General features: G+C 42.6%; 1 protein-coding gene across 2 annotated transcripts in view; it reads left to right on the forward strand.

Moving 5' to 3' along the window:
- LOC119654842 (phosphoserine phosphatase) overlaps positions 1-18,314 on the forward strand; it is a 29,870-nt gene extending 11,556 nt beyond the window's left edge. Inside the window, exons 1-6 of one of the 2 annotated variants that reach the window (XM_038060421.1) lie at positions 11,403-11,725; positions 12,081-12,193; positions 13,317-13,596; positions 17,440-17,585; positions 17,734-17,895; positions 17,956-18,314. In XM_038060421.1, the coding sequence (XP_037916349.1) occupies positions 11,718-11,725; positions 12,081-12,193; positions 13,317-13,596; positions 17,440-17,585; positions 17,734-17,895; positions 17,956-18,080 (834 nt within the window). In that variant the 5' untranslated portion in view covers positions 11,403-11,717 and the 3' untranslated portion in view covers positions 18,081-18,314. Of the gene's footprint in view, positions 1-11,402; positions 11,726-12,080; positions 12,194-13,316; positions 13,597-17,439; positions 17,586-17,733; positions 17,896-17,955 lie in introns of those variants that run through there. The other variant, XM_038060420.1, reaches the window with a different exon arrangement.
- The last annotated feature ends 6,849 nt before the right edge of the window (positions 18,315-25,163 follow it).

The following is a 25,163-nucleotide window of genomic DNA, read 5'->3' on the forward strand; positions in this document are numbered from 1 at the left end:
CCTTCTGGCAACTTCTCAATGAAAGACTTGTCTCGTGCCTGCTGACGACTATATCATCATTGCCGGCGACCTTAATGGTCATCTGGGTGAAAAGGCAGACCGTAACAGGTGCCATCGGGGAAAGGGGTTCAGAGCGAGGAATTTGGGTTGCGTGCGTATAATCGATTTTGCGAACACCCATGACCTTGTACTTATGAATACATGGTTCATCAAAAGATTGTCTCATCCTTTTATATTTTTTAATTGGAACAGTAAAACGCAAATCTATATTCTCTATATTCTCATAAGACGCCAACATTTTACGACCGTCGCTGATTGCCACCGATAAAACATCGTAAGGAACGCACTGGCAAGCCGCGTCTTAAATGGTTGCGATTTCGTGAGAAGAAAAAAGAAATGATCTCACTTACGCGACTGCCTACCATTACGAATGTGTAAGAATCGTGGAACCAAATGGAAGATACGATCCACAAAGCGGCCTCTGCAATCCTCGGGGTCACCAAACCAGGTAAGTAGTACATCAACCGAGATACTTGGCTATGGAATGACGATGCTGAAATGAAGGTCTGTGAAAAGAAATACCTCTACCACAAGTTTCTCGATGATAACACGCTCGCCAATTGGCAAATTTTTGAGAATACCAACCGGGAAGCAAAGAAAGCTATCGTTATCACCCGAGCGATCCATTACAAAAATCTTTACGGTACAGTGGACACTCGGGATGGAGAGAGATATCTGTATCGACTTGCCAAAAGCCGAAACGAACGCACACAGAACATCGAACACTTCTGTTGCGTTAATGACAAGAACGGTACTTTACTTAAGGACCCATCCTCCTCCTCCAGTTCCATCTGTTAGCGCAACTGAAGTTTTGGAAGCAACAAAATGAATGAAATGGGGGAAAGCCACAGGACATGACGACCTCGCATCTAAGATCTGAAAAACGAAGAGTTAGGACCCAACAGTGTGGCCCAGTGAATTCTTTAATTGGGTTATCCAGGAAGGAAGAACCCTCAGACTGGCAAGAAAGTAAAACAGTTCCAAAATTGAAAAAGGAAGGTAATCCAGCAAAATGTTCAAATTACCGTCCGATCCGGTTACTTTCCCATACCATGAAGATTTTTGAACGCATTCCTGACAACCGTATTCGTGAAGTCATTGAAATAACCGTGAATCAAACCGAATTTGTCAAAAACTGGGGAACTACGGACGCAATACAAAAATGCAATAATTACCTCATGCAACACGGTCTCAGATTGAATCTGAATAAGACAGAATTTTTGACGACCGATCCCCATGAAACAAGCACAGTCACTGTCAGCGGCAGTGACCTGTCCAGAACTGAGCGATTTAAGTATCTCGGATTGATGATATCAGCCAAAAGAGAACTGCGTTATGAAATAGCTTCATTTGCAACCCGGATGAAGTAGCGTTCCACAACTGGTGTTCTTTGTAATCGACGGATCAACAAACGTCTTAAATCTAAAATTTACCGCAATGTCGTCCATCGTGTCCCTTTCTATGGTTCTGAGTGTCGGCTGACTATGAAAGGCAATGAACGGCGTCTTGCGGCAATGGAGACAAAGATGTTGCGTTGGACTAGCGGCATGATACGTTTTGATCACCTCCGAAATGAAGATATCCGCAATTGATATAGAGTTGTACCGATCGTATAAAAACTGCGAGAGAGGCGTCTTCGATGGTGTGGTCTCTTAGTTCGCGCTAACGAGAATTCTCTTCTGAGTGTAAAAGTTTTTAAAAACTAATTTAGCCATATAATTAATTAGAATAATATTATAGATTTAGATTAGTAAAAAAATAGCTAATAAACCCACTGACGGGCAGACTTGTTAGCACTGATGAAGGGAACAAGTGGTTCCTGAAATATCGGTATTCGCAAAATATAAATCAATACTATCGAATAGAAAAAACAAGTTATTATTATTTCGGAGAATTCACTTCCCAAAATTGGTCTAAACATCGAAGTCGATGGTAAGCGACCAAAAGGCTGGAAGAACCAATGACGGTTTGATACGCTGGATGGAGATTTAAAAGTCCCGCGATTGTATCCACATCAGGTATTTGATAGAACCAAATGGCGAAACCCATCCCAACGAGCCGATCCCGCTTGTAAACAGGACAAAGGCTGCAGAAAAAGAAGAAGAACACAATAACAAATTTGGCATTGTAGTAATAAACAGATCAAATCCATCTTAACCATTAACTGCATGCCAAGGACCCTTTACATTTCCCTTCCTTATTAAATGAAGAACATTCTGATCGACAAAATTCTGAAACGAGATAGTCATGTTGTCTCCCGGTGACATTAATCTTCCAGAGCAATTTTTGGTCCATATTATGGGATACCAAATATTCAACTTCTTTTCTTGCCTCAAAGCCGCATTTTAGAACTTAGAGTCACTCAGCTTTGCATTCTGACCATCACCTCTATTCATTCAAAATAAATTAAAATTAAATTAAATTTTTTGGCGGAGTTAAATGCAAGGAAAATATTTCATGATCACCCGCAGTTCGAACATAATGAATTGGTAGTTTGGAATTAGAAAATAGTAAACAAGACGTGCTTCTACTGGATAACCTCCATTAAAATATTCCAGGAAAAATATGTGCCGATCCTTGCCATACATATGCGGAATATCATTTACAGCATGTCTGATATTTTTAAAAAGATTCAAAGTTCTCCTCTCCATATAGCCTTGCCTAATTCAGCAAACCTTTACGTAATTTATTCCGAAAAAATATAAAATTGGATGTGCAAAATTTATAAATAGCCACCGTCGATTATAATCCAAATGTTACGTAAATCATCGCCACTGAAGACTAGTTTTTCCGATGCGTACCATGCCTGAATGTCTCGCGACTTCAACACTGGAGATAAGAATTCTAATAAGCACCAAAATGATGCAAAGTAGTTGAGAATCAAATGTGGATTGCATCATTCGCTTCTTTCCCTGACCAATTAGAAGGCAAGCAATTGTAAGTTTTTCTAAGTAAATTTAACGTCCATTGGGTTTTTGGAATGTGCGCTGTCAGTGGCAGCCCATGAACAGTAAATATGGAGGTTCTCATAGTTCCCACTTATTTAATAAATAAAACTTTATTATTCTCTTATTAATTAGTACAAATATGTGACAATAAAAATTAACCGCTTTTGGTGAAACAAAACTTCATCAGCGTTATTTGGAGAACGTGTAAAATGTGACATGATCCACGGCATAAACGGAATATTTGTGATGTCGCGAGAGAGTTGTCTTAGCAGACTTCCTTTATTTGAGGGCTCTTAGTCCGTATTCTATCATCTAATTATTTGGTTTTCAAGCTCCTTTTTTTTTGAGATCTTATTTTTCTATTTCTTATTTAATACCCCAAACTACTATACTCGGTGAAACTCAAACTTAACAACTATGTTACTCACTGCATGCAATGGGATTCACAGGTCCCACTTTTCTACCAAATTTCGTATCAACGATTACTCCTAATCGTTTCTGAGATAATGGGTGTGACAGACAAACAGATGATGATTGCAAACTCGAGCCAAGTGGGATAAGAAGACTCTTAACATTCGCATTATGAAGAAGCATACACTAGTGACAGAATGGTGTTAAAAATGAAGATTTCTCTCGATTCTTCCAGTTCATCAAAAGCTCCTTCAGGTCTCCTTACGAGGTGACTTTAACGCAAATTCTGGGGATCTACGTTAACAACGTCCAGAGGCGGAGCATTATTTGAAGCAAGAAGAGCACAAGTGGAAACTCCGGTGGTAAGCCGACATATTGGCCGCCTGACATAACAAAAACACCCGCTGTCGTTGATTTCTTCGTAACTAAGGGGACTCGGATGAACACATCCATGTTGTCAATAATGAAAACATAATGTCCGGTCACTCACCTGTCAGCGAAAAAAGTGAGGAGAGAAGACTATCCTCCCAAGCGGATTAATAGACAAACCAAATGAGCAGTATTTAAAAAGTACATCCAAGAAAAAGTTTGCATAAATGTCTAAATCAACACTCCTTATCCACTAGAGGAGGAGATCGACTTGCTAACGATGAAGATTCAAGAGGCGACGTGAAAAAGCCCTCCTGCTCATAATGGACTGATAAAAAAAATAATGTGACCGCCCTGCAGAGGTTAAATAACTAGTTGCAGACAAATATATGAGCTCGCAAACTATGACAAAAAATCGCAACGGAAAGGAAAACTTTCTGACAAACAAACTAAAGGCGGTAATTAACAAATAGAAATAAAAACGACTCCTTCAGTAGATATATCTCAAATCTTACGGCGCGAAAGAGATAAAAAGACCCAGAAAACAAATTCCACCTAACAGACAGGAAAACGACCAATGGGTTCGTTCTGTACAGGATAAGGCAGATCTGTTCCAGACCTTCCAGTCTCTAGATATGCAAGTGTCAACATGCTTAATGTCAGTCAGAGATGTGAACCGTTACCCAATATCCCATTTAAAACTAAATAAGCTGAGGTCTAGGCCTGTCTTAATAAGGAACTCCAGACATCCCGGTTTTGCGCCGAGGTCCACCAATTCGATATCTATAAAAGCTGTTTGGCGTCCTGACCTACGTCATCGCTCCATTTTAGGCAGGGTCTGTCAATACTGTTTCTGATACATACCAATGCTATACCCTGCTGTGAGGTAGCCAAAAAAGCGCCATTTGCAGACGACACTGCGGTCCTTACCGCGGTAAAACTACGGAAGAAGCAAAAATAAAGTTAGAAGTAGCTATTGACAACATTGTAGAACGGACCAAGCAATGGGAAATAAAATTGAACGATGGCAAATCAACGTAGCTTCACAAACAAAAAAGAGAATCCAGCTAAAGTCATCATAAACGGACAAGATGTGCCACAGGCGAGTGAGGTCATTTATTTAGGTATGACACTCCATGCTAAGCTCAACTTGAAAAGAGACATACTAAGAAAGCAGGACGAGCTAAATGCCAGTTACAGACAGATCTACTGGCTATTGGGGAGGAGTTCCTAGCTGACCATCGACTACCAGCTGCTAATTTATAAGCAGATCCAAAGGCTCATATGGACGTACGGCAACCAGCTCTAGGGCTGTGCCAAAAAATCAAACCTGAAGGTTATACAAACGTTCCGAAATAAAGTGCTTAGAAGCATAGTAGACACTCCCTGGTTCATTCGTAATGATGATGAGCATGGGGAGCTGAAAGTTTAGTTGGTTAGTGAAGTTTGTAAAGACCCAGCAATTAAGCATAGCCATCGGATCCCAAAATTGACTGATACCTCTAATATAATGAGACGATTGAAAAGAGTAAAGCCAAATGACTTGCTAACATAAAGGATGCCTAATGATCTATGCTACCGAGGAACAACCAGCAAACGAAGCAATCAAAGTGCTGAGGTCTTCTCCCAATCACAACGAAACTTAAATATGCAAAAAAGATGTTGGAGGGGGAAAACTCAATCGTAGTTTGGCAAGGCGTTGCTTTAGTGGGTAAAAATTCCAGACTCTCACTGTGGGGCAAGCCTTTCGAAGATTTCCACCTCTTAAAAAAATTGCCTTATTATTTCAGTTCTTATAGTTACGACCAAGGAATGTTGTTACTTGCATTTTTCAGACATTTTGAAAGTTATGCACCAATATAACGTTGGGGCATGATAACAGTCCTTAAACTTATAGATAGCTAACTTTCTTAAACTTAATCGGTATTTATTTTTCTTTTCTCTTACTTCTTCTTCTTCTTTTTCGAGTTGTCACAATCTCGGCAGATGCCGAATTTTACCTAACCTACGTAAAAGATAAAGGAACTTTCGCGGTGGTGGCCGGTGATAGGCTAATGGGAGAATCCGTCGAGAACTCCCCGCAACATCGAGCACGTATGAAGAATGGTGTATTTCTGGATGGTTTGAATCTGACTGAGTGAAAGTCCCAAGCCATCAAGGGAAGGCATAAGAGATTTAGGTACAATACCTGTAGCTGACAATATTATGGGAACTACAAGCATTCACTTGAGACTCCAAATTTCTTTGATTTCCCGAGCCAATGGCTCAGAGTTCGCCTTCTTCTCCATGTATTTTCGGTCAATGCTAAAATTACGGGTGATACCAACATCAATAGTATACGCAAAGCAACCGATCTTGTCAACTAACAGCACATCAGATTTGTTATGTAGTATATGACGATCAGTTAGAACTTGCCAGTCCCAATACATGCCTTAAGCAGAACTATCAAGTGCTGCTTGCGGCTCATATCGGTAAACCGGACTTGTTCCCGTGATCAGTCCATGCTTGTATGCAAGGTTTTAATGAATCACCTTATATACAGCATTATGCCTGTTCGTGTTTTGCGCAGGTACCATAACAGTGCAGCCAGAAATAAGATGGTCCAACGTCTCTAACGCCAAACCCCACATTCTTCACTGGTCGTTCTCCACTCTCTCTTTCAGTGTGAGTTTTTTATAAGCTCGGGTGGCGACTACGCCGTCCTGAATAGCACACATGAATCCCTCCGTCTCAGCAAAGGGCTCCTCAGCACATAACAATCTGTTCGACAAATGGCTACCAAAGACAATTCACGTACCTCCGTCTTCCATTCATCGAACCACTCATGGCCCGACCTCACCCCATTGAGAGAATTGAAATATCGATCCTTTAAGTTAAGCGGAGTCAGCCTACAGTCCGTGTTACAGGCAGCCGCATGCAAGGGACCCGCGTGCTCTTTGCAGTAGCGTAGTGAGTCGACTTGGCGGCGATAATGTGGCACACTGTTTTAATCACGAAGCAGGTTCGTCCGCGGCAGAGTTTCAATGATGCACTCGGAATTTAGACATAGGAGTCCATATCCGCCCCCGCATCGACTTCACACGTCGGTGGAATTCGGACAGCAGACCATCCTTCAGATTACCAACGCAAGCATGGGCTCTTTGCAGAATTCCTATGTATTTACCGAAGTCTCTCTCGGTCATAGCTTGACTGTGGAGGTCACCAATGCTACGTCCGGCATGCGGCTCGTGTTGATCTTCCAATATCACAGCTAAACATGTCTACTATTCGCAACAGACTCCTAAGATGGTCATCAGTACTGACATACAACTTCATTTCATGTAAGTAAGTGTCAAGTGTATCAACTGGCATTTAGCATGCTGGACATAATTTATTACAAAACCATGCCCTCTAGTATCATTCATAGCCATGAGAGGATGTTCCGTACTATGAAAAATCAAAGCTGGAAGCGCTGGAAGATGCCCCTGCGTATACGATGGGCTCTGTGATGTTGGTACTCTCATATGAACGCACTGAGAAGGTGGTATGCCATCCTTCCATGACCGTCGCCAAAAACTTTATTAGTTTAAGATGCGGTACAGACGTAGGGTTTCGATTAGCCAGGTGTGCGGGACTTTGTCTAAAGCATTGTTATAATCGATATAGCAACTTAAGGGATATGTATGGCCTCTACTTGCTTGTCCTACAACCACTGAGTCGGTAATGAGGTGCTCTTTGCAACCCCTTTATCGGACTCGGCAACCCCTCTGGTCCTCGGTCAAAATGCCATTGGTCTCGAGGTGCGCATTAACTCTTCCACTAATAATGGACTTTATAAGTTTGTAGAGAGTTGGTAAGCAAGTAATCGGTCTTGTATCCGCGGGGTCCTTTTTAGGAGCAAGACAGGTAATTCCCACATTGAGGAAGGGCGACTAATGACCTGATTAATGTTATGTTCAAACCGACCGTGTATACTGGTAAATTTTTTATTCCAGAAATTCAGCACACGATCCAGGCCTCCTTCAATTTTTCGAGGTGTTAATGGCTCGTCGAACCTACTCTTCGGTAACTTCTTCAATGTTGTCATATTTTTCCTTCCGGTCAGGGCCTTGTTCGCAAAGAATGCTTTGACGGATGAGTATCAGATGCGCAAATCTGAGGTGAGGTATCAAGCCCAAAAACTTAGACTATCTAGACCATTTGAGGAGAATGAAAGATAGAGGTGGATTTCAAGATACAAAATATGAATAAGGACCATCAAAACATAACTAACGTTCCAGTGTACTGGTGGACGGGGGAAATTGCCGACCTACGGCTCCGCCGTTTGGTACAACGTTTGTACGCCAACGAGGAGGCATGTGTCATAAAGGCACAATATAGATCAGCAAAAAGGAGACTCCGCAACGCTATAAATAAAAGCAAAGCTCGCCGCTGGCAAAATCTTGTTAATGAGGTGAATGATGACCCGTGGGGACTTGGCTTGTCACTCGGAAAATCGGGGCTCTGCGGAAGCCTTGCATATTAAGCGCCGACCAGATGGACCGTATTGTGCGGGCATTGTTCCCCAGACACCCTGTACGGGTTGATGTAAATAGCGCGGAAAGCGTCGTGGATTGCCCCCTTTTCACAATGGGAGAACTCGAAGAAGCGGTTCTCCCTATGAAAAACAGGAAGGCGCCAGGTCCTGATGGCATCCCGGCGAAAGTTTACAAACTGGTGTTCCGCTAACGGCCAGAATTGCTACTCGAAGCGTTCAACGCGTGCTTGAAGAAGGGCATTTTTCCTTGTCGCTAGAAAGTGGCCAGACTCGCGTTGATCAGTAAGGGTAAAGGAGACCCGGAGCTCCCGTCTGCATACCGACCGCTGTGTATGCTTGACACGGCCGGAAAAGTGCTCGAGAAGCTCGTCAGGGGTAGACTCGCTGAAGCGATCCGTGCCGCCGGGGACTTATCCGCAAGGCAGTTCGGGTTTAGAACAGGGAAATCTACAGTGGATGCTGTTATTGAGGTCATAGACGCGTTTAATCGAGCCGGGGCACACAGCCGCCGATCTCGACGGATAGTGCTCCTCATAACGCTTGATGTCAGAAATGCCTTCAATTCCGTAAGATGAACAGATATGCTAGGCACACTAGAGAACTTTCACGTGCCAAGCTATCTCTTGCGGATATTGAGGGATTATCTGAAAGACCGCACCCTGTTCTATGAGACGCTAGAGGGCCAGAGGAGGATGGAAATCACGTCGGGAGTAGCGCAGGGATCCGTCCTAGGGCCGGACCTCTGGAACGCTTCCTACGATAGCCTGCTGAGACTCGATATGCCCGAAGAGTCGCGCCTGGTCGGTTATGCAGACGACGTTGCGGCACTTGTTGCCGGACGCACTGTTGAACAGGCGCAAAGCAGACTTGGCATATTGATGCGACGAGTAAGCGGATGGATGACTGCTCACGGTTTCAACCTTGCGCTGGAAAGAACCGAAGTAGTCATCCTGACCAGGAGGAGAACCCCGACCTTGCGTCCCATATCCATCGACGAGTTGACTATGAGTCAAAACCAGCGATTAAATACCTTGGTTTAATGCTCGACTCGAAGATGAACTTCTTCGAGCAAATCAAAGCAGCCGCGGACAGGGCTGCAGCAGGAGTCGCGGCCTTGAGTCGGCTAATGGCGAATGTCGGTGGCCCTATATCAACTAGGAGACGTCTCCTCATGGGAGCAACGCAGTCCATCCTTATCTATGGTGCGGAGGTATGGGCTGATGCCCTTGACAAGGAGGTGCATCGTAAACGCCTCGCTCAAGTGCAGAGGCGGGGAGCTTTGCGAGTGGCGTCTGCTTATCGCACCGTCTCCGAACCGGCTGTGATGGTGATTGCGGGAGTGATCCCCGTTGCCCTCCTTGCCAAGGAGCGCAAAGCTATCTATCGCCGTAAGGGCGAAAACTTAAGAGAAGTGGTTGCCCGTGAAGAACTTCAACGCACCCTTAACGAGTGGCAACTTTTTTGGCAAAATGAGCCAAGGGGTAAGTGGACTGCGCGGCTCATCGACAAATTAAACCCATGGTTGAACAGAAAGCATGGTGAGATTGATTACTTCCTTACCCAACTTCTAAGTGGGCATGGAAGTTTTCAGTCTTACCTGCACAGAGTTGGGAAGGCGCGATCTGCTGATTGTGTGTTCTGCAATAGAGTGGCGGATGACGCTGAACACACCTTTTTCTCTTGCGAGAGGTGGGACGGCCTCCGCCAGCAGCTTTATGCAGACACAGGGGAGCTCTCTCCAGACAACATTGTCAGAGAGATGCTGAAGAGCGCTGGCAGCTGGAACCGTATTGCGCATTATGTTCGGGCTCTTCTTATTACGAAGAAGATTGAACTCGACCGGCAGAGGGATTGGACGGTAAGGGGTTTCCTGAACTAACAACTCCCTTCCTCCCCTCCCGTTGGTGAAAGGAATTCCCTGACTTGAAGGCTCCCAAAACCGGGAGAGCGGGAGGGCTAGCCCGAAGTAATGTGTCAAACGGCTCCAGGCTAGTTCTCTGATGACAGGGAGGTGTTTAGTTGGTAGTTCGCCAGCGTGTTGTTGCGGGAGTCCAACACTCTGTGCGTAAACGCATTCACCTACCCTACTCCCAAAAAGAAACGTTCCAGTGTAAGTGCGCAAAAGGGGGGGGGGGGGGGGGGTGCACATTTTTTGGGCAAATATAGGCATGTGGGGAATCAAATGAAAGGTCTCGACTAGGGCTTTCCGAAATCGATGTTAGTTTTGGCATTTGTTAGAAAGGTGGAGACTGCAGAGGCTAGAAAGTGATTATCAACCAAAAAAGTGAAAAATTCAAGTAACTGTCCTTACAAAATGCTTAAGGCTCAAAATATCCTTCCATACTGATATCTACCAAAATAAAGTTGGTGACCTCATTAATTTTATCTCAGAATCATAAATTCACGATACTATGAAGGCTGATGAAAATCCTATTGTTGCTGACAAAGCTATAGTAGAGCACAATTGTCTCTTCCGTGTAATTATAGTTTCACACGCTCAAATGTTTTTGTACAAGCAATACACAAAATCTTTCATGCTTGATGCGTCGACTTTCCGGTTCTCGATTTGTTTTAATTTGCGATACATGCGATATTAGAACAATGATCACCATTTCTTGCTTGTCCATTCAGTCAAGAACTGACGCCTGACTCTGCATTGAATGCGGTTCTTGGAATCCACAACTCACAAAGAGTTCTAACAAGAGTAACTTTCCGTTGTCATGCGGCAAGATACAAGGCTAAAAGACTGGTAGATAGCTTAGCCATTAGCGAGAGTGAACTGTAAAACGTTCAGTAACACTGGTCTCGTTCCTATAACTCATGAAAACATGTTTTCTTGGCAACTTGATCGCAGCAATTATGATAATATGGTTGCGTCCAGTATATGGCAGTGTGGGTTGTCTGTACTGCAAACCCATGTGTACTATGGAAGCCCATAGTAGGTGCCTCAAGTGAATGTTATCAAGTCACTGTATATTGGCGCAAACAGCTGCTACTACAGACTAAATATTATAATATTGTATTTTGAAAAAAAAACCTCACTATCATCGGATGATCGGCTCGGGAAAAGGAAGCAACTGGTTTAAAAGAGTAGCCCCCGACAGCGGATCGATCAGTTTTAAATGAGTCTTTAATCCGATCAAGTGCCAATTCCTCTGGTTTGAACAAATTAAAATTATTCTCTTTGGAGTTGTTAACTTTCAACGTGGAGACCCGTAGTATCCCACATTGGGCGTAATTTTCCATTCAAGTTTCGCCTTTTTTTTCGCGTATGTGATGCAGGTATCAAGTGCATGATCGCGATTCGACTGCCAAATTTTTAGTTCTTTTCTTGCGACTTAAGATATTCAATCTTCCAAGACGTTCGCTTTGTATCTTCAAAAAGAGGGCCTGAACAGCCAAATAAAAACACCATGAACCGGTAAGTTTTTGGGGCCAAGTGCGATCAACGGCTCCGTCGTTGCTGCAAAAATTTTATAGATAGTGATTAAGTGAGAGCTGAAAGGGCAAAGCACTTTCTTCTGAAATTGAGTTCGGAAAGCTTAAAATAAATTAATCGAGTGTAATTGAGATTGTTTGGAAAGCCTTGGATTCAATTGATTCCTATGTGCACTAGTGGAGTGAAGGTTGCGTTCTCGATTGTTAGATGAGTGTTAGTAGTCGGCGGGGAATAGCTACCTCTAATCACAATTTGCTTGATGAATCTGAACAATGATTTTCAAAATTATTTTTGTATTTATCTTATTTGGACGTTCTCCTTACTTTACTCTGAACAGATCGTTACTTAGTCTGGTGGCGGTTGCAGCCGTTGATAGTGGAGCGTGTGGAGCACGAGCAGCATCCGGTACCACGGTTATAGTCACTCCAGATACTAGCATGACAAATCAAGGTGAGTTTTATTGTTTTTTAGTGAATATCTTTTCGTATATTTTGTTGATAAATTCAAAATTTAAATGTCAATATCAGTTGCTGAGCTACTACAATACATAGAGTATCTGAATCTCGCAACGAAGTTAGTACAAATGAGAAAGGGCAGACTGCTAACATGGTGCCCTTCGCGTCTTGAATTGGCTTAGAATCATTAACTAGTTCAGGTTTTTCTAAATCTTGTTATTGAATTTCTTTAACTTCCTGATTGCGAGTTGTTGTGTCGCGAGCTCTTTCTAACAAAAAGGCATTCCCTTCATACAGGCTAATTTCTGCTGCTCCCCGCTTTCTCAGCTCCGGTAGAGATGGCTTAGGTCTGTCCTGAGCCTTCTTCTGGTTTGAGGCCTTCCTTCAGATAGCGCAGGTACCATTTCACACCTCTCCTTCCAGACGTCTGATATATTTATCCCAGACGTGCTTTTCCTGGTCCCTGCCCTTTGAGCAGTGGCGTTCGTTGGTTGTTGTCCACGCAATATACCAATGTTAACCTTGGATCCACTGCTTGACGTCCCAACTTCTCCCTTCTTGGATGTAATCACCTGGTTCTCAGTATTTCTGAGATGTGCCTCCTCCTGATTAACCAGTTTTTGTGCGGTACGGGGCCCTGCTCCGTTGGTTTTCATTTTCTTTTCTTTGTTGTTTGTACTCATTTGATTTCCACGAATATAGGGCTTAGGAGGTCCACCGTGCCATAGCCCCTCGTAGCATGGTAAGGTCTAACCTACTCACTTGAAGCGACCAGGTATCAGTGAGGCTCCGTTCGAATACAGTCACTTACCCCCGACTGCAAACTATCCAATGGGCACGGTTCGCATAACACCCTGGATTGGGGGAGGTGTTTTTCGACTCCCCAGTCTAGATCCGTGGCATTTTGTTAATAGTAGGGTCACCTCATACAGGGTGTGGTTTTAACCAGTCACTAACGGTCTTGACCCCTGAAAAGCCAAGCAGCGCCCCAGAGGAGAGACAGCTAATTTGCAGAATAATTTTTTGTTGCCCTGCTATGCACTTGTCCATTTAACACTTAATATACTTCCTTAAGTTTAAATATACAAAAGATAACCCAAACATTTTATATCTTTCAGATAAAAATAAACGTGTTGCTCAGGCAGCGGAAATCCTGAATAATTCAGACATTGTTTGCTTCGATGTCGATTCAACTGTGATAAGAGAAGAAGGAATTGATGAATTAGCAAGATACTGTGGTAAGGGTACGGAGGTAGCCCGTCTAACTAAAGAAGCTATGAAAGGATCTGTGACGTTCCAAGATGCATTGAAATTGAGATTAGATATTATACGGCCAACACAAAGACAAATTCGTGAATTCATCAAATCACATCCTAGCACTCTATCACCTGGAATAAAGTAAGTAACAGCTCTTCAGGATTTTTTTTTTTAAATTAAATTAATTAAGATCTTAGTTGAAATTTGGAGAGATTTTCGAGAAAAATTAAAAGAAGTAAATTCCGATTTTGGTTGAAATATTTTTATTAAGGTTTTGTGTAAATCAAAACCTTATTAAAATCGATTCAATGTCTGTCTGTCTGTCACACGCACTTCTCTCCAAAACGGCAGAACCGATCCGAACGAAATTTAGTGGACAGATGGGAACTATGAGATCTCACGCATATAGCGAGTGGCATAAATTTAGGTGGAGTTTAAAGGAGGGCTCTCCATATATGCGAAGGGGGGTTTAAAAGAGTGTAGGTGTAGAGTCTAAAATGAAAGGACTCGAATAGTACTTTCCGCAGTTGATATTAGTTTAGTCGTGAATTGTAAAGTGCGCGAGTGAGGAATGAGACAAAAAAAGTAAAGTGAGGTAGGCCTCATTTTCGGAAACTACCCAACCTAAAAATCCGAAAAAAATCAGGGTGGTGCGCTTAGATGAAATCTAGGCCTCAAAATATGTCCCATTCCGATATCTGCTCCAATAAACTTATTAATAGTATATTACTAAGTTTTAGAAATTTACTGAAAAACCCCCCTTAAGTTCATCCTAGGACTTCCGAATTTTGTTTGCAAAACAAAACCTTATTAAAATCGGTTCAATGTTTGTCTGTCTGTCTTTTTTTTGCGGCTTTGGAAGGTGGAAAGGTTCAAAACCTACTGCTGGCTCCTGCCAAGCAGTTATTATCACTAAAACCACCTCCTCATTCCACTCTCCCCACGGAACTTCTGTAAAGTATTGCGCCGCGAAGCTGGATCAGCTTCTAACTGCGGCTCATTATTGTTCTCTCCCTTCCTTGTTTTCGCCGTAGTTCTTCCTGCCTAAGCTGTTGGTGAATAGCTTGCAGTTCTCTTACAATCTGGTTCCAAGCATTCGTTGACTCCAGCATGAACTCCACAATGTTTTCGGGTGTTAAACGCCTGTCTGCGACCGCTTCCATTCTTGTTTGTTGCGCGGTGAACCTGGGGCAATCAAATATGACATGCTCCGCATTCTCAGCCACGTTACCACATCTTGGGAAGCATGGTAATTCGTCGTGACCAAATCGATGTAAACAAGGACGATAACCTCGATGTCCACTAAAGAACTGTGTTAACTCGTACCTTAATTCCCCATGGTTTCGTTCAAACCATCTCCGAATATCCGGAATGATGCGGTAGGTCCAACGACCAGTTTATGACTCGTCCCATCGCTTTTACCACCCTTCGATAGATTCCCACCGTGCCAGTTGCCGTCGAAATGTGCCAGACTCTCCAGCTCCATACGTTTTGTCGTAGAGTCGCCGGCCTTCATTCGCCAAGATGTCTATGGGGAGCATCCCTGCTAGTACATATGCTGCTTCTCCTGATATTGTCCGATACGCACTGCATACCCGGAGTACACTTACCCGATACACCATTCCCAATTTCCGGCAGTTCACTTTGTTATTCAGAACAGTTGCCCAAACTGGAGCTGTGTAGAGTAGCACGGAGCTGACTACCCTAGTGAGCAGAAGACGTCGACTTTGTCTTGGCCCACCAATGTTCGGTAGTATCCTCGAGGTCGTTGCAGCCATGGAAGACGCTTTAGTTGCGGCGTACTCAATATGTCTTTTGAAGCTGATTCTTCTGTCAATAATTACCCCCAAATATTTGAGCGATGGTTGGGAGTAAATTGTTTTTTCGCCAAATTTCATTTCCACAGTTGTGTTCTTTCTTCTCTTGGTAATGAGAGCTAGTTCTGTTTTATGTTCAGCAAGTTTAAGGCCAGAATTTCTCAACCAGGAATTGATCTCCCATATCGCTTCATTTGTATAGATCTCGATCTCGTCTTGGTGCTTTGCAACCACTGTTATTCCGATATCATCGGCAAAGCCAATAGTTGTCACATTGTCCGGTAGGCTTAGGGTCAACACTCCATCATACATAACTAACAAGGGACCCAAGACAGAACCCTGTGGCACTCCGCAAGTTGTCGGGAATATTTTTAGCCCATCGTCCGATTCGCAGTAAAGTCTTCTCCCAAGGAGAAATTCAACCACAATGCGTAAATGTACTTCGGGGTCTGTATCTTTTCGAGTGCCTCGATGATTTTTTTCCATTTTGCAAAATGCGACACATCACACAGCATCAATGCTTAATAGTCAAATCCATAAAGGGCAAATTAAAGCATATTCAACAGCTAAGAGCTCAACAAATGAGACAGACGAGTTACATTTTCGACGATTGATGGCCGTTAACAGCTACAATTGTTGGTCATTTTTTCATGGACCTTAAGCCAAATCAACAGAACCTAGTCGATTACCAATTAACTACCATCAAATACGAGCATTTGAGATCAACCTGGAGAGAAATTAAATGAGAGCCAAATGACACACCTGATGTCTCCAAGCAAAACAGATAAGAATGACTAACCAAAAAGCGACTACGTCCGTGATTGTCCTTTTGGAAGTTAAAGTTCATAAGTTTGTAATTGTAGGACGAACGATCATGTTGCCTTCCATGTGGAATCCCCTAGGATATTCAGGAAAAGTATCCTTTGTGTGTGAAAGCAGATCGCTTCTATCTAGATCTTCCATCATAACATTGCTCATAGCCATGTCCTCTGGAAGTCCCACGTAAAATGTAACTGGGCTTGGTTCCAGTCCCTCAAAATTCGGATTTTATTTCAGCAGAGAGTTTTAATATGCTTTCGGCTATTTTTTCTTGTGTTTTCCGCATCATCGAGGCGATTAAAACCAGGGATCACTATCCGGAAAAAGATTTTCACCGAAACCTTTCCTCGAAATAAAATCACTAGAAAAAATTTTGAACTGGTCGAGGGGAGTATACCAAACATTTCTGAACTTTGTAGCAATATTTTGAATAATTCTTTTACGGAAAAATTTGAATTACTTCACAAACAGTCACGGTAAAAGGAGCAGGACCATATTGCTGAGCTGCGATAAGCATAATTTACAAAATGAATATCTAAATACTAAGATCGAAAAATGTTTTTTTAATAATCGAGAGCAGTTTTTTGACGATCAATGCAACCCCATATCGATCGCGGATATCCTCATTTCGGATGTGATCAAAACGTGTCACGCCACTAGTCCAATGGAATATCTTAGTCCCCATTACCTCAAAACGTCGTTCATTGTCTTTTATAGTCGGCCGACACTCAGAAGTATAGAGATACGTCGATTGCAAAGAACAGCGGTTTTGGAATGCCACTTCATTCAGATTGCGTTAATGCGTGAAGCAATTTCATTACGCAGTTTTCCATTGACTGATGCATTGACCCGAGATATTTGAATCGTTTAGTTCTGGGCAGGTCACCGTCGTTGATAGAACTGAGCGATTTAAATATCTCGAGTCAATGCTATCGGCCAATGGAGAACTGGGTTATGTTCCGCAATAAGAAAATACAAAACCTTTTATACCTGAAGCGTTAAGCTTTCGGTTTTCCGAGTTGTTTTTATTTTGCGTATACCATATTTCGGGAACCAGCTGTTGCCTTTAAAGTATCTTTTTCTAATATCTTTTTTTTCCGCAAAAACGGCAAATTCTTCTTTTATTCTTTCTAAACATTTTAATTAAGATCTTTTTCAGTTTGTTTCTATGTACAGTATGTCCAAGTGATTGCTGTACCCTGTTTTTAAGTCATAGCAAAAGAGTTACATCCACATCTGTTTACAATCTTTTCCTGTTTTTTTTGTCTTTTCCAACATATTCAACCTTATCAAACAAAAAATCACGCTATTCGTATCTAAAATAACACTCAAAATTCCTCTTTTTCAGAGATTTAGTCAATTACGTCAGAAATAATGGGTCATCGGTTTACTTGATATCAGGCGGATTTGACTGCCTCATAGAGCCAGTCGCCATCGAATTAGGAATACCCTTGACGAATGTTTTTGCCAATAAACTACTGTTCTATTTTAATGGTAAGTCTACAGCCGCTATCGAGCAAACTCAATCCGCTTGTTGATAGTGTTCTTGTGAACTTTGACTCTTCTTCATGTGAAAACCGGCCTAAACCGATCTTTCGGGACTTTTGCTTTTCCATCTGAAAACCTTATCTTATCATTTCAGGCGAATATGCTGGTTTCGACACAAATCAACCAACATCACGATCAGGCGGTAAGGGTGATGCTATATTACAAATTAGACAAATACATCCAGAATCAAATATCACAATGGTTGGGGATGGAGCTACAGATCTAGAAGCTTCCCCACCAGCAAATAATTTTATTGGTAAGATTATTATAAATTTTATTAACTGGAAAAAAAAACTAATCAAGCTGGATTTTCCAGGATATGGTGGAAATGTCGTTCGAAATGAGGTACAAACACGCGCCCAATATTATGTGACAGATTTCAGACAACTAATGCAACCAGATAATTGCACCTTTAAGAATTTAAACCAGAACAACTCATAATTTGATATACTATTAGATTGTATCAAGAAAAACTGTTGAAATTCGTGTTTCCAGTAGATCTGTGAAGTAGATGTATATGCAATTACAAACATTCACTACGATGAGTTCTCCGCCATTGATTGAATCCGCTGCCCTTATTTTGAAAGCTTGAATGGAATGGTTCAGCAGTATTCAGTTGAATTATGTATAATGATATTTATTTGTTTAGAAAATAAATTACTATATGAATTATAATTGCGTCTATTCATGCGTATCTTTTGTCCATTGTTATCATTTGATTGGCATCTTCCATGACCCTTAAGTTATTTTCATCGTTGCAGGAAAAACTGATTTAACTCAACGAAAATTAGAATTATTTATCTTCATACCATGCAGATTTTTAAGTACCATTGAAGAAATGAGGCTACGGAACCACCTCTAAATATACAAGGAGGGCAAAGCCGTGAAAAATATAACTAACAAGAAAATTATATAAAAAATTAACTCGAAAGAAAGCAAAATGCTGCAGAGTTGCTATACTGAGATCTTACTTCGAAACGAGAAACAAGTCGGGACACCGGAAGCTGGACGCTTCAGATATGAAAGGTTTTGTGTTTTCCTTTTATAGAAATATTTGGGTGGACATTTGGTAGGATCATGCTCGATGCCATAGCCTACATTACTGTAAAATTTCATTTCAGCCAATTACTAAAAATTATGGTAATATAAAAAAGAAATGATCACTTTCGACCCCCCTCATTCCCCACCTTTTCTAATAAATTTCAAAACTAAGACGGGCTTCGGAAAGTACTAGCCGAGACCTTTCATTTGGTACCCCACATGGCTATATTTGGAGAGACAAAAAATTACAGCCCCCTTTTGCATGTATGAGGACCTCTGCCGCCCCCCCCCCCCTTAAATTCGACGTAGAAGTATGTAACTCACTGTATGCATGAGCGTTCACAGTTCCCACCTTTCCACCAAATTTAATATCAATCGCTATAACCGTTTCCAAGAAAAATGCGTTTGACAGACAGACAGTAGACCGATTTTAATAAGGTTTCGTTTTACATAAAACCTTCAAAATCGACTAGATCGAGCCTTTAAGTATTGGTAGTTTGATAGTTTTCCTACATAAAGAAATTAGGATGCTAGGCAGATCCCTTTGTACGCGGGTTTAGTTCGTATTGTACACTAACATCCAGAAGTACAATTTCAAAAAGCATGTAAGGAAAGAAGTAGGTGTATTTCATCGGTCGACCAAACGCTTTCACACCATTTACCTCGACATCATTGACCCTTTGCGAGAATTGCACGGATTAAAGTATTGCCTCATTGTCATCGACAGGTTTACACGATGGACTGATATTACTGCACAATCATGTACTGAGGCCCTCTGTCGAGAGTGGATCCCGCACTTTGGTGTACCAGCCGTTATCGTGATAGGCCAGGGAATACAATTCGAGTCTGCTCTTTTCTTAGAGTTAGGCAAGCTCAAACGACAACACGCCGCAAGATATCCGCATGTCACTCACAGTCCAATGAGATGACTGAAGGCCGCTTCAACGGCTCGTGACAATCCATCTTTGTCGCGGACGCTGCCTCCGAATTACTGAACAGCCCCGCAATGTACGGGGAGAACCTAAAATTTTCCGCCGGCCCTGTGCTCGAACACCAGGCTGAGCTTAATCGAGACTGGTGCGCTGCACCTGCGTAGGCTCGCAGTTTTCAAACTGCGTCCGCTTCTACCTACGCGAAACCCGGCTACCACGGTCCCCACCCGAAGTGATCTCTAGACGTGCTCGCGGGTTCTCATCAAAATGGATTCCGTTCGGGCCTCTTCAAAGTCCTGGAGCGAAGGACTCATTCGTACAAACTCAACGTGCGGAGCAGGCCGAAGTGGGTCTCCCTGTCCAGAATCAAGCCGCTTACGCGGTAGCGGGCAGCACCGGGAACACAACATGTCCTTTTCGCCAAACACATTAAATAGGAGCCACATTTCAGATTTCATCGCTGAAACCGTGGCTATAGGAATCTTAGGATAGGATTAAGGATACAGTATCAAGTCAAATCGCAGCAAATCCCGGAATTTCCCTTAAAAGTGTTGACCACACCCTAACTCAAAACCGGAAAAAAAAGACTACAACCAAGCAAGAGGATAACTTCATCACAGTTCCCTCTAAGTGGAAAGGGTTTCTGAAGCATGTACATTTCCTAGTGTGAATTCAGCCTCCTCAATTAATCCTCAGTCCACAATTAATTTTTCAACAGGAAAACGATCCTAACCACTCGTCCTAATTGTGCCAGATATTGATAAAACGCCTAAATACAATGGCCATCGCAATCACCTGACTTTCTTTCAATTGAACTTGTATAAGATGAACTCAAGAGAAGAGTGAAAATAAATCTCCTACGTGCTCAGGACATTTATAAGAACTATTAGGAAAAGAAGGGAATAAGATTATTTTAAGAAATTAACGAAAAGAATATCTAAAATAAGCACCGCGATAATAAAACCTAAGGGTGGACACTTCGCTCAAGCTAAAATCTGATTAAATTTAATCATTCATCATCATCAACGGCGCAACAACCGGTATCCGATCTAGGCCTGCCTTAATAAGGAACTCCAGACATCCCGGTTTTGCGCTGAGGCCCACCAATTCGATATCCCTAAAAGCTGTCTAGCTTCCTGGCCTACGCCATCGCTCCCTCTTAGGCAGGGTCTACCTCGTCTTCTTTTTCTACCATAGATATTGCCCTTACAGACTTTTCGGGTGGGATCATCCTCATCCATACGGATTAAGTGACCCGCCCACCGTAACCTATTGAGCCGGATTTTATCTACAACCTGACGGTCATGGTGTCGCTCAGAGATTTCGTCGTTATGTATGCTACGGAATCGTCCATCCTCATGTAGGGGGCCAAAAATCCTTCGGAGGATTCTTCTCTCGAACGCGGCCAAGAGCTGCAATTTTTCTTACTAAGAACCCAAGTCTCCGAGGAATACATGAGGACTGGCAAGATCATTGTCTTGTATAGAGAGCTCTGCCCCTATGGTGAGACGTTTCGAGCGGAACAGTGTTTGTAAGCTGAAATAGGCTCTGTTGGCTGACAACAACCGCGCGCGGATTTGATCACCTAGACCACCTTGACCCTAGATAGCAGAAATTATCAACGGTCTCAAAGTTGTATTCTCCTATCTTTATTCTTCCTGTTTGACCAGTGCGGTTTGATGTTGTTGATTGGTTGGTTTTTGGTGCTGACGTTCCCACCATATACTTCGTCTTGCCTTCATTGATGTGCAACCCAAGATCTCGCCCCCATCGCCGCTTGCTCTATCTGGATGAAGACAGTTTGTACGTCTCGGGTTGTTCTTCCCGTGATGTCGATATCGTCAGCACAGGCCAGTAGATGGATGGACTTAAAGAGGATCGTACCGCTTGCATTTACCTCAGCATCACGGATGTCTTTCTCGAGGGCCAGGTTAAAGAGGACGCATGATAGGGTATCCCCTTGTCGTAGACCGTAGTTGATGTCGAATGGTCTTGAGAGTGATCCTGCTGCTTTTATATGGCCTCGCACATTGGTCAGGGTCAGCCTAGTCAGTCTTATTAATTTCGTTAGGATACCAAATTCTCTCATGGCCGTGTACAGTTTTACCCTGACTATGCGATCATAGGCGGCTTTGAAATCGATGAATAGATGGTGCCACTGATGTCCATATTCCAACAGTTTTTCCATCACTTGCCGCAAAGAGAAAATCTGATCTGTTGCTAATTTACCAGGAGTGAAGCCTCTTTGGTATGGGCGAATGATGTTCTAGACGTATGGCACTATCCGGCCTAGGATAGCGGAGAATATCGTATAAATGGTACTCAGCAACGTAATACGTCTATAATTGCTGCACTGTGTGATATCTCCCTTTTATGTATAAGACAGATAATGCCTCGTTGCCAATCGTCAGGCATTGATTCGCTGTCCCATTCCTTGAGCACAAGTTGATGAACTGCTTGGTGTAACTGGTCGCCTCCATATTTAACCAATTCGGCTGTAATTCCATCGGCTCCTGGCGACTTATGATTTTTAAGCCGATGAATTGCACGGACTATTTTTCCTTCACTTGGTGGTAGCCGTATTTGTCCGCGGGAGCTCCAACTCGCCGATGTCCTGGTTGTTCAGTAGCTCATCAAAGTACTCAACTCATCGCTCCAATATGCCTATTCTGTCGGAAATCAGATTTCCCTCTTTGTCTGGGTCATTTTGGCAGGATGAGTATCGATTTGTATAACTTGCGCGAATGGTGCGGTTGCTGCCTGTACTTTTTGAGTTCACAGACTTGTTGGTTCTCCCAGGCTTGCTTTTTCCGTTTTTGAAGTCGCTTCTCCGCTCGACGGAGTTCGTGATAAGTGTCTGTGCGTGCCCCCGTTCATTGAGAATGCAACATTATTCGGTATGCGGCATTCTTCCGTTCCGTAGCTAGCTTATATTCATCGTCAAACCAGCCGTTACCATTTTTTTTTTGCGGCTGGGGCGAAGTATCTTTGCGTCCGTATCAATGGCAACGTTCTTCAGGTGGTTGCGAAGATCATTTGTTGATGCATTATATCCAGGATCTCTGTTGACTGCGGTTATTGCGGCATCCATTTCCCTCCAATGAGATAGTGGTCCGAGTCTATATTGGCCCCCGTATATGTTCTGACATTTATCAACGCTGAGAGGTGGCGGTGTTCAATCAGCACGTGGTCAATTTGGTTGAAAGCGGTCTAGTTCTTGCGATATTGCTCAATGAATAATCCGCAGTCCCTTATCATTGGTATCCCTATGTACGCTATGGTAGCGAATGTATCACCTGAATACGGGCTCCGTCCCTACTTGACTGTTAAAATTTCCAAGTATGATTTTGATATCATACTTGGCTTCGGCTTCGAGGGTCCGCACAACTGTCTCGTAGAAGGTATCCTTGTCCGACTCTGCAGTCTCCTCTGTAGGGGCGTTAATGAGACTTATATTTCTAAATTTGCCTCACAAGCTCAGAGTGCATAGCCGTTCGCTTATGTTTTCAAAGCCAAGAAGAGCAAGTTTCATTTTTAGGCTGACTAAGAAACCTATTCCGAGCACATAGTTAACTGGATGGTCGCTATAATATATGGTGTAGTGACTCTTCTGCTGGAAACCGGCCCCTGTCCAACGCATTTCCTGTAACGCTGTTACATCAGCCCTATATTGGAATAAGGTATCGGCTAGCTGCTTGGCAACTTCATCTCTGTACAGGGAACGCACGTTCCATGAAAAAATGTGCAAATCGTTATTCCTTTGTCGTTGCCTGGTTCGTCGTTGTATTATCCGTCCAGTCCGAAGCTCCTGTTGTGGCTTCGTAACTTCGGTTTTCCGTGTAGGGTCGTCAGCCTAGTCCCATTTTTAGGCGCGGGAGACTCGCCTTCATCTCTCTCCGTCTGCAGCTTTTTGTTAAGAAAGAGCTTCCAGCGGTCACCACGTTGAGGCGGAGATAGGTTTCAGTAGTAGAGCTGTGTTTGTTGGTTCAGCAGGTGTTGCCCAGGTTTTATGCTCCATCGTGGGTTCCAATCCACGTTTCGCTCTGGGACCTATACTAACTTTTGACCATCGATTCTAAATATACAGTCCTCAATTCGTAAAAGATGACAAATGTCGATATTCGTAGCTAACCCGATGGATCATTTTATTACCTACCCCACCCGCCAGGCCGCATGCAACTTGCATTTTTAAAGCCACCACTCCCCAATTTCTCACCCTTTAATACAAATTATTGTCCAGTCTGATAGTGAACGAAAATATATTTATATGAATATAACAATTCAATGGCTAACCCACTTTGTCTGGAATTCGATTCCAATTCGGTCACGGAGAATCATATTCACTAATACGCTTATGCACCTCTTGCTCTAAGTGCATCATTAATGATAATAAAATATAATAGATCTATAATCAGAGAACCGAAGAATAATTTCACCATTAAGAAGATAAGAAGAGAGGGTGAATAGAAAACAAATCCAAAATTGTGAAATTACAGATAAAGCAGATCTAGCAAATAAAGTCCAATATTTCAAGTCCAATTATACTCATAGGACAGCCACCTAATCATAAAAACTTTTACTCCCGAAGCTCTAAACTGAACAGAATTAGACTAGGTCACGCCATTACTTAAAGAAGCAAACACGAATTATATGCCCACTGTATACTTACTTAAGATAGGCGCAAAAGATTGATTAATGATCAAAATAATCAAAATCAATGAAGCGTAGAATGTAGAGTTGCTTAAATGTTAGTTGCTGAGAGAAAGATAGACAGTATGATCACACTGAATTCTGCCAAAACGATGAAATAAGATTGGTTTTCGAAGATTTCCGGATTTGAAGGAAAAGTCGATTTTTTACCAAATTTAAGCTGATAATCTAGTCCGCTTCTCAGTTTTCAAAAGGGAGGAGTTTAAAGTAGACATTTGTTACAGCAATTACCGGTTACCAATAACTGACTACCAGCTAACACCTCCGGACTTCAGATGGTTTGCTGATTTTGTCTGGCGGAATTTGGGGGGTGGCCCGTAATTTCTGCAGCAATTGAAAACTTTTATATTTCAATAAGAAAAAGGTCCCGATTGATACTTCTGGAAACATGTTAGAAATCAGTTGTAAAGTAGGAAGTGAGGGGTTACGAAGTACAAATTTGATGTGGAACAGGACTCACTCAAGAAAAATATGAGACTTAGTGGCCATATGGGAACTATGAAATTTCACGCGCACAGTGGAACTAGAGCACCTATGATCGGGGGTTGCTCGCCGCGTACCTCGCAATTAAATACTTCCGGTATTCCCTTCAAGGCATGTCATTCGCATTGTTCACGGACCATAAGCCTCTTACCTTCAAGTCCGACAAAGTGTCCCCTCGCTAACTTGGGTACTTGGGTGTTATCAGCCAGTTCACTTCCGACATTCAAACGTGTTTGGAAAAGATAACGTGGTTTCTAACACTTTATTACGTGTTGCAGTGGTCAAGATCCGTCGATTTTCCGGCAATCGCCAAGGTGCAGCAGGACGACGCAGTCCTTCAGAGCTTGAGGACTAATTC

Source organism: Hermetia illucens, chromosome 4 (genome assembly GCF_905115235.1).
Source record: "Hermetia illucens chromosome 4, iHerIll2.2.curated.20191125, whole genome shotgun sequence".
Classification (NCBI taxonomy): domain Eukaryota; kingdom Metazoa; phylum Arthropoda; class Insecta; order Diptera; family Stratiomyidae; genus Hermetia; species Hermetia illucens.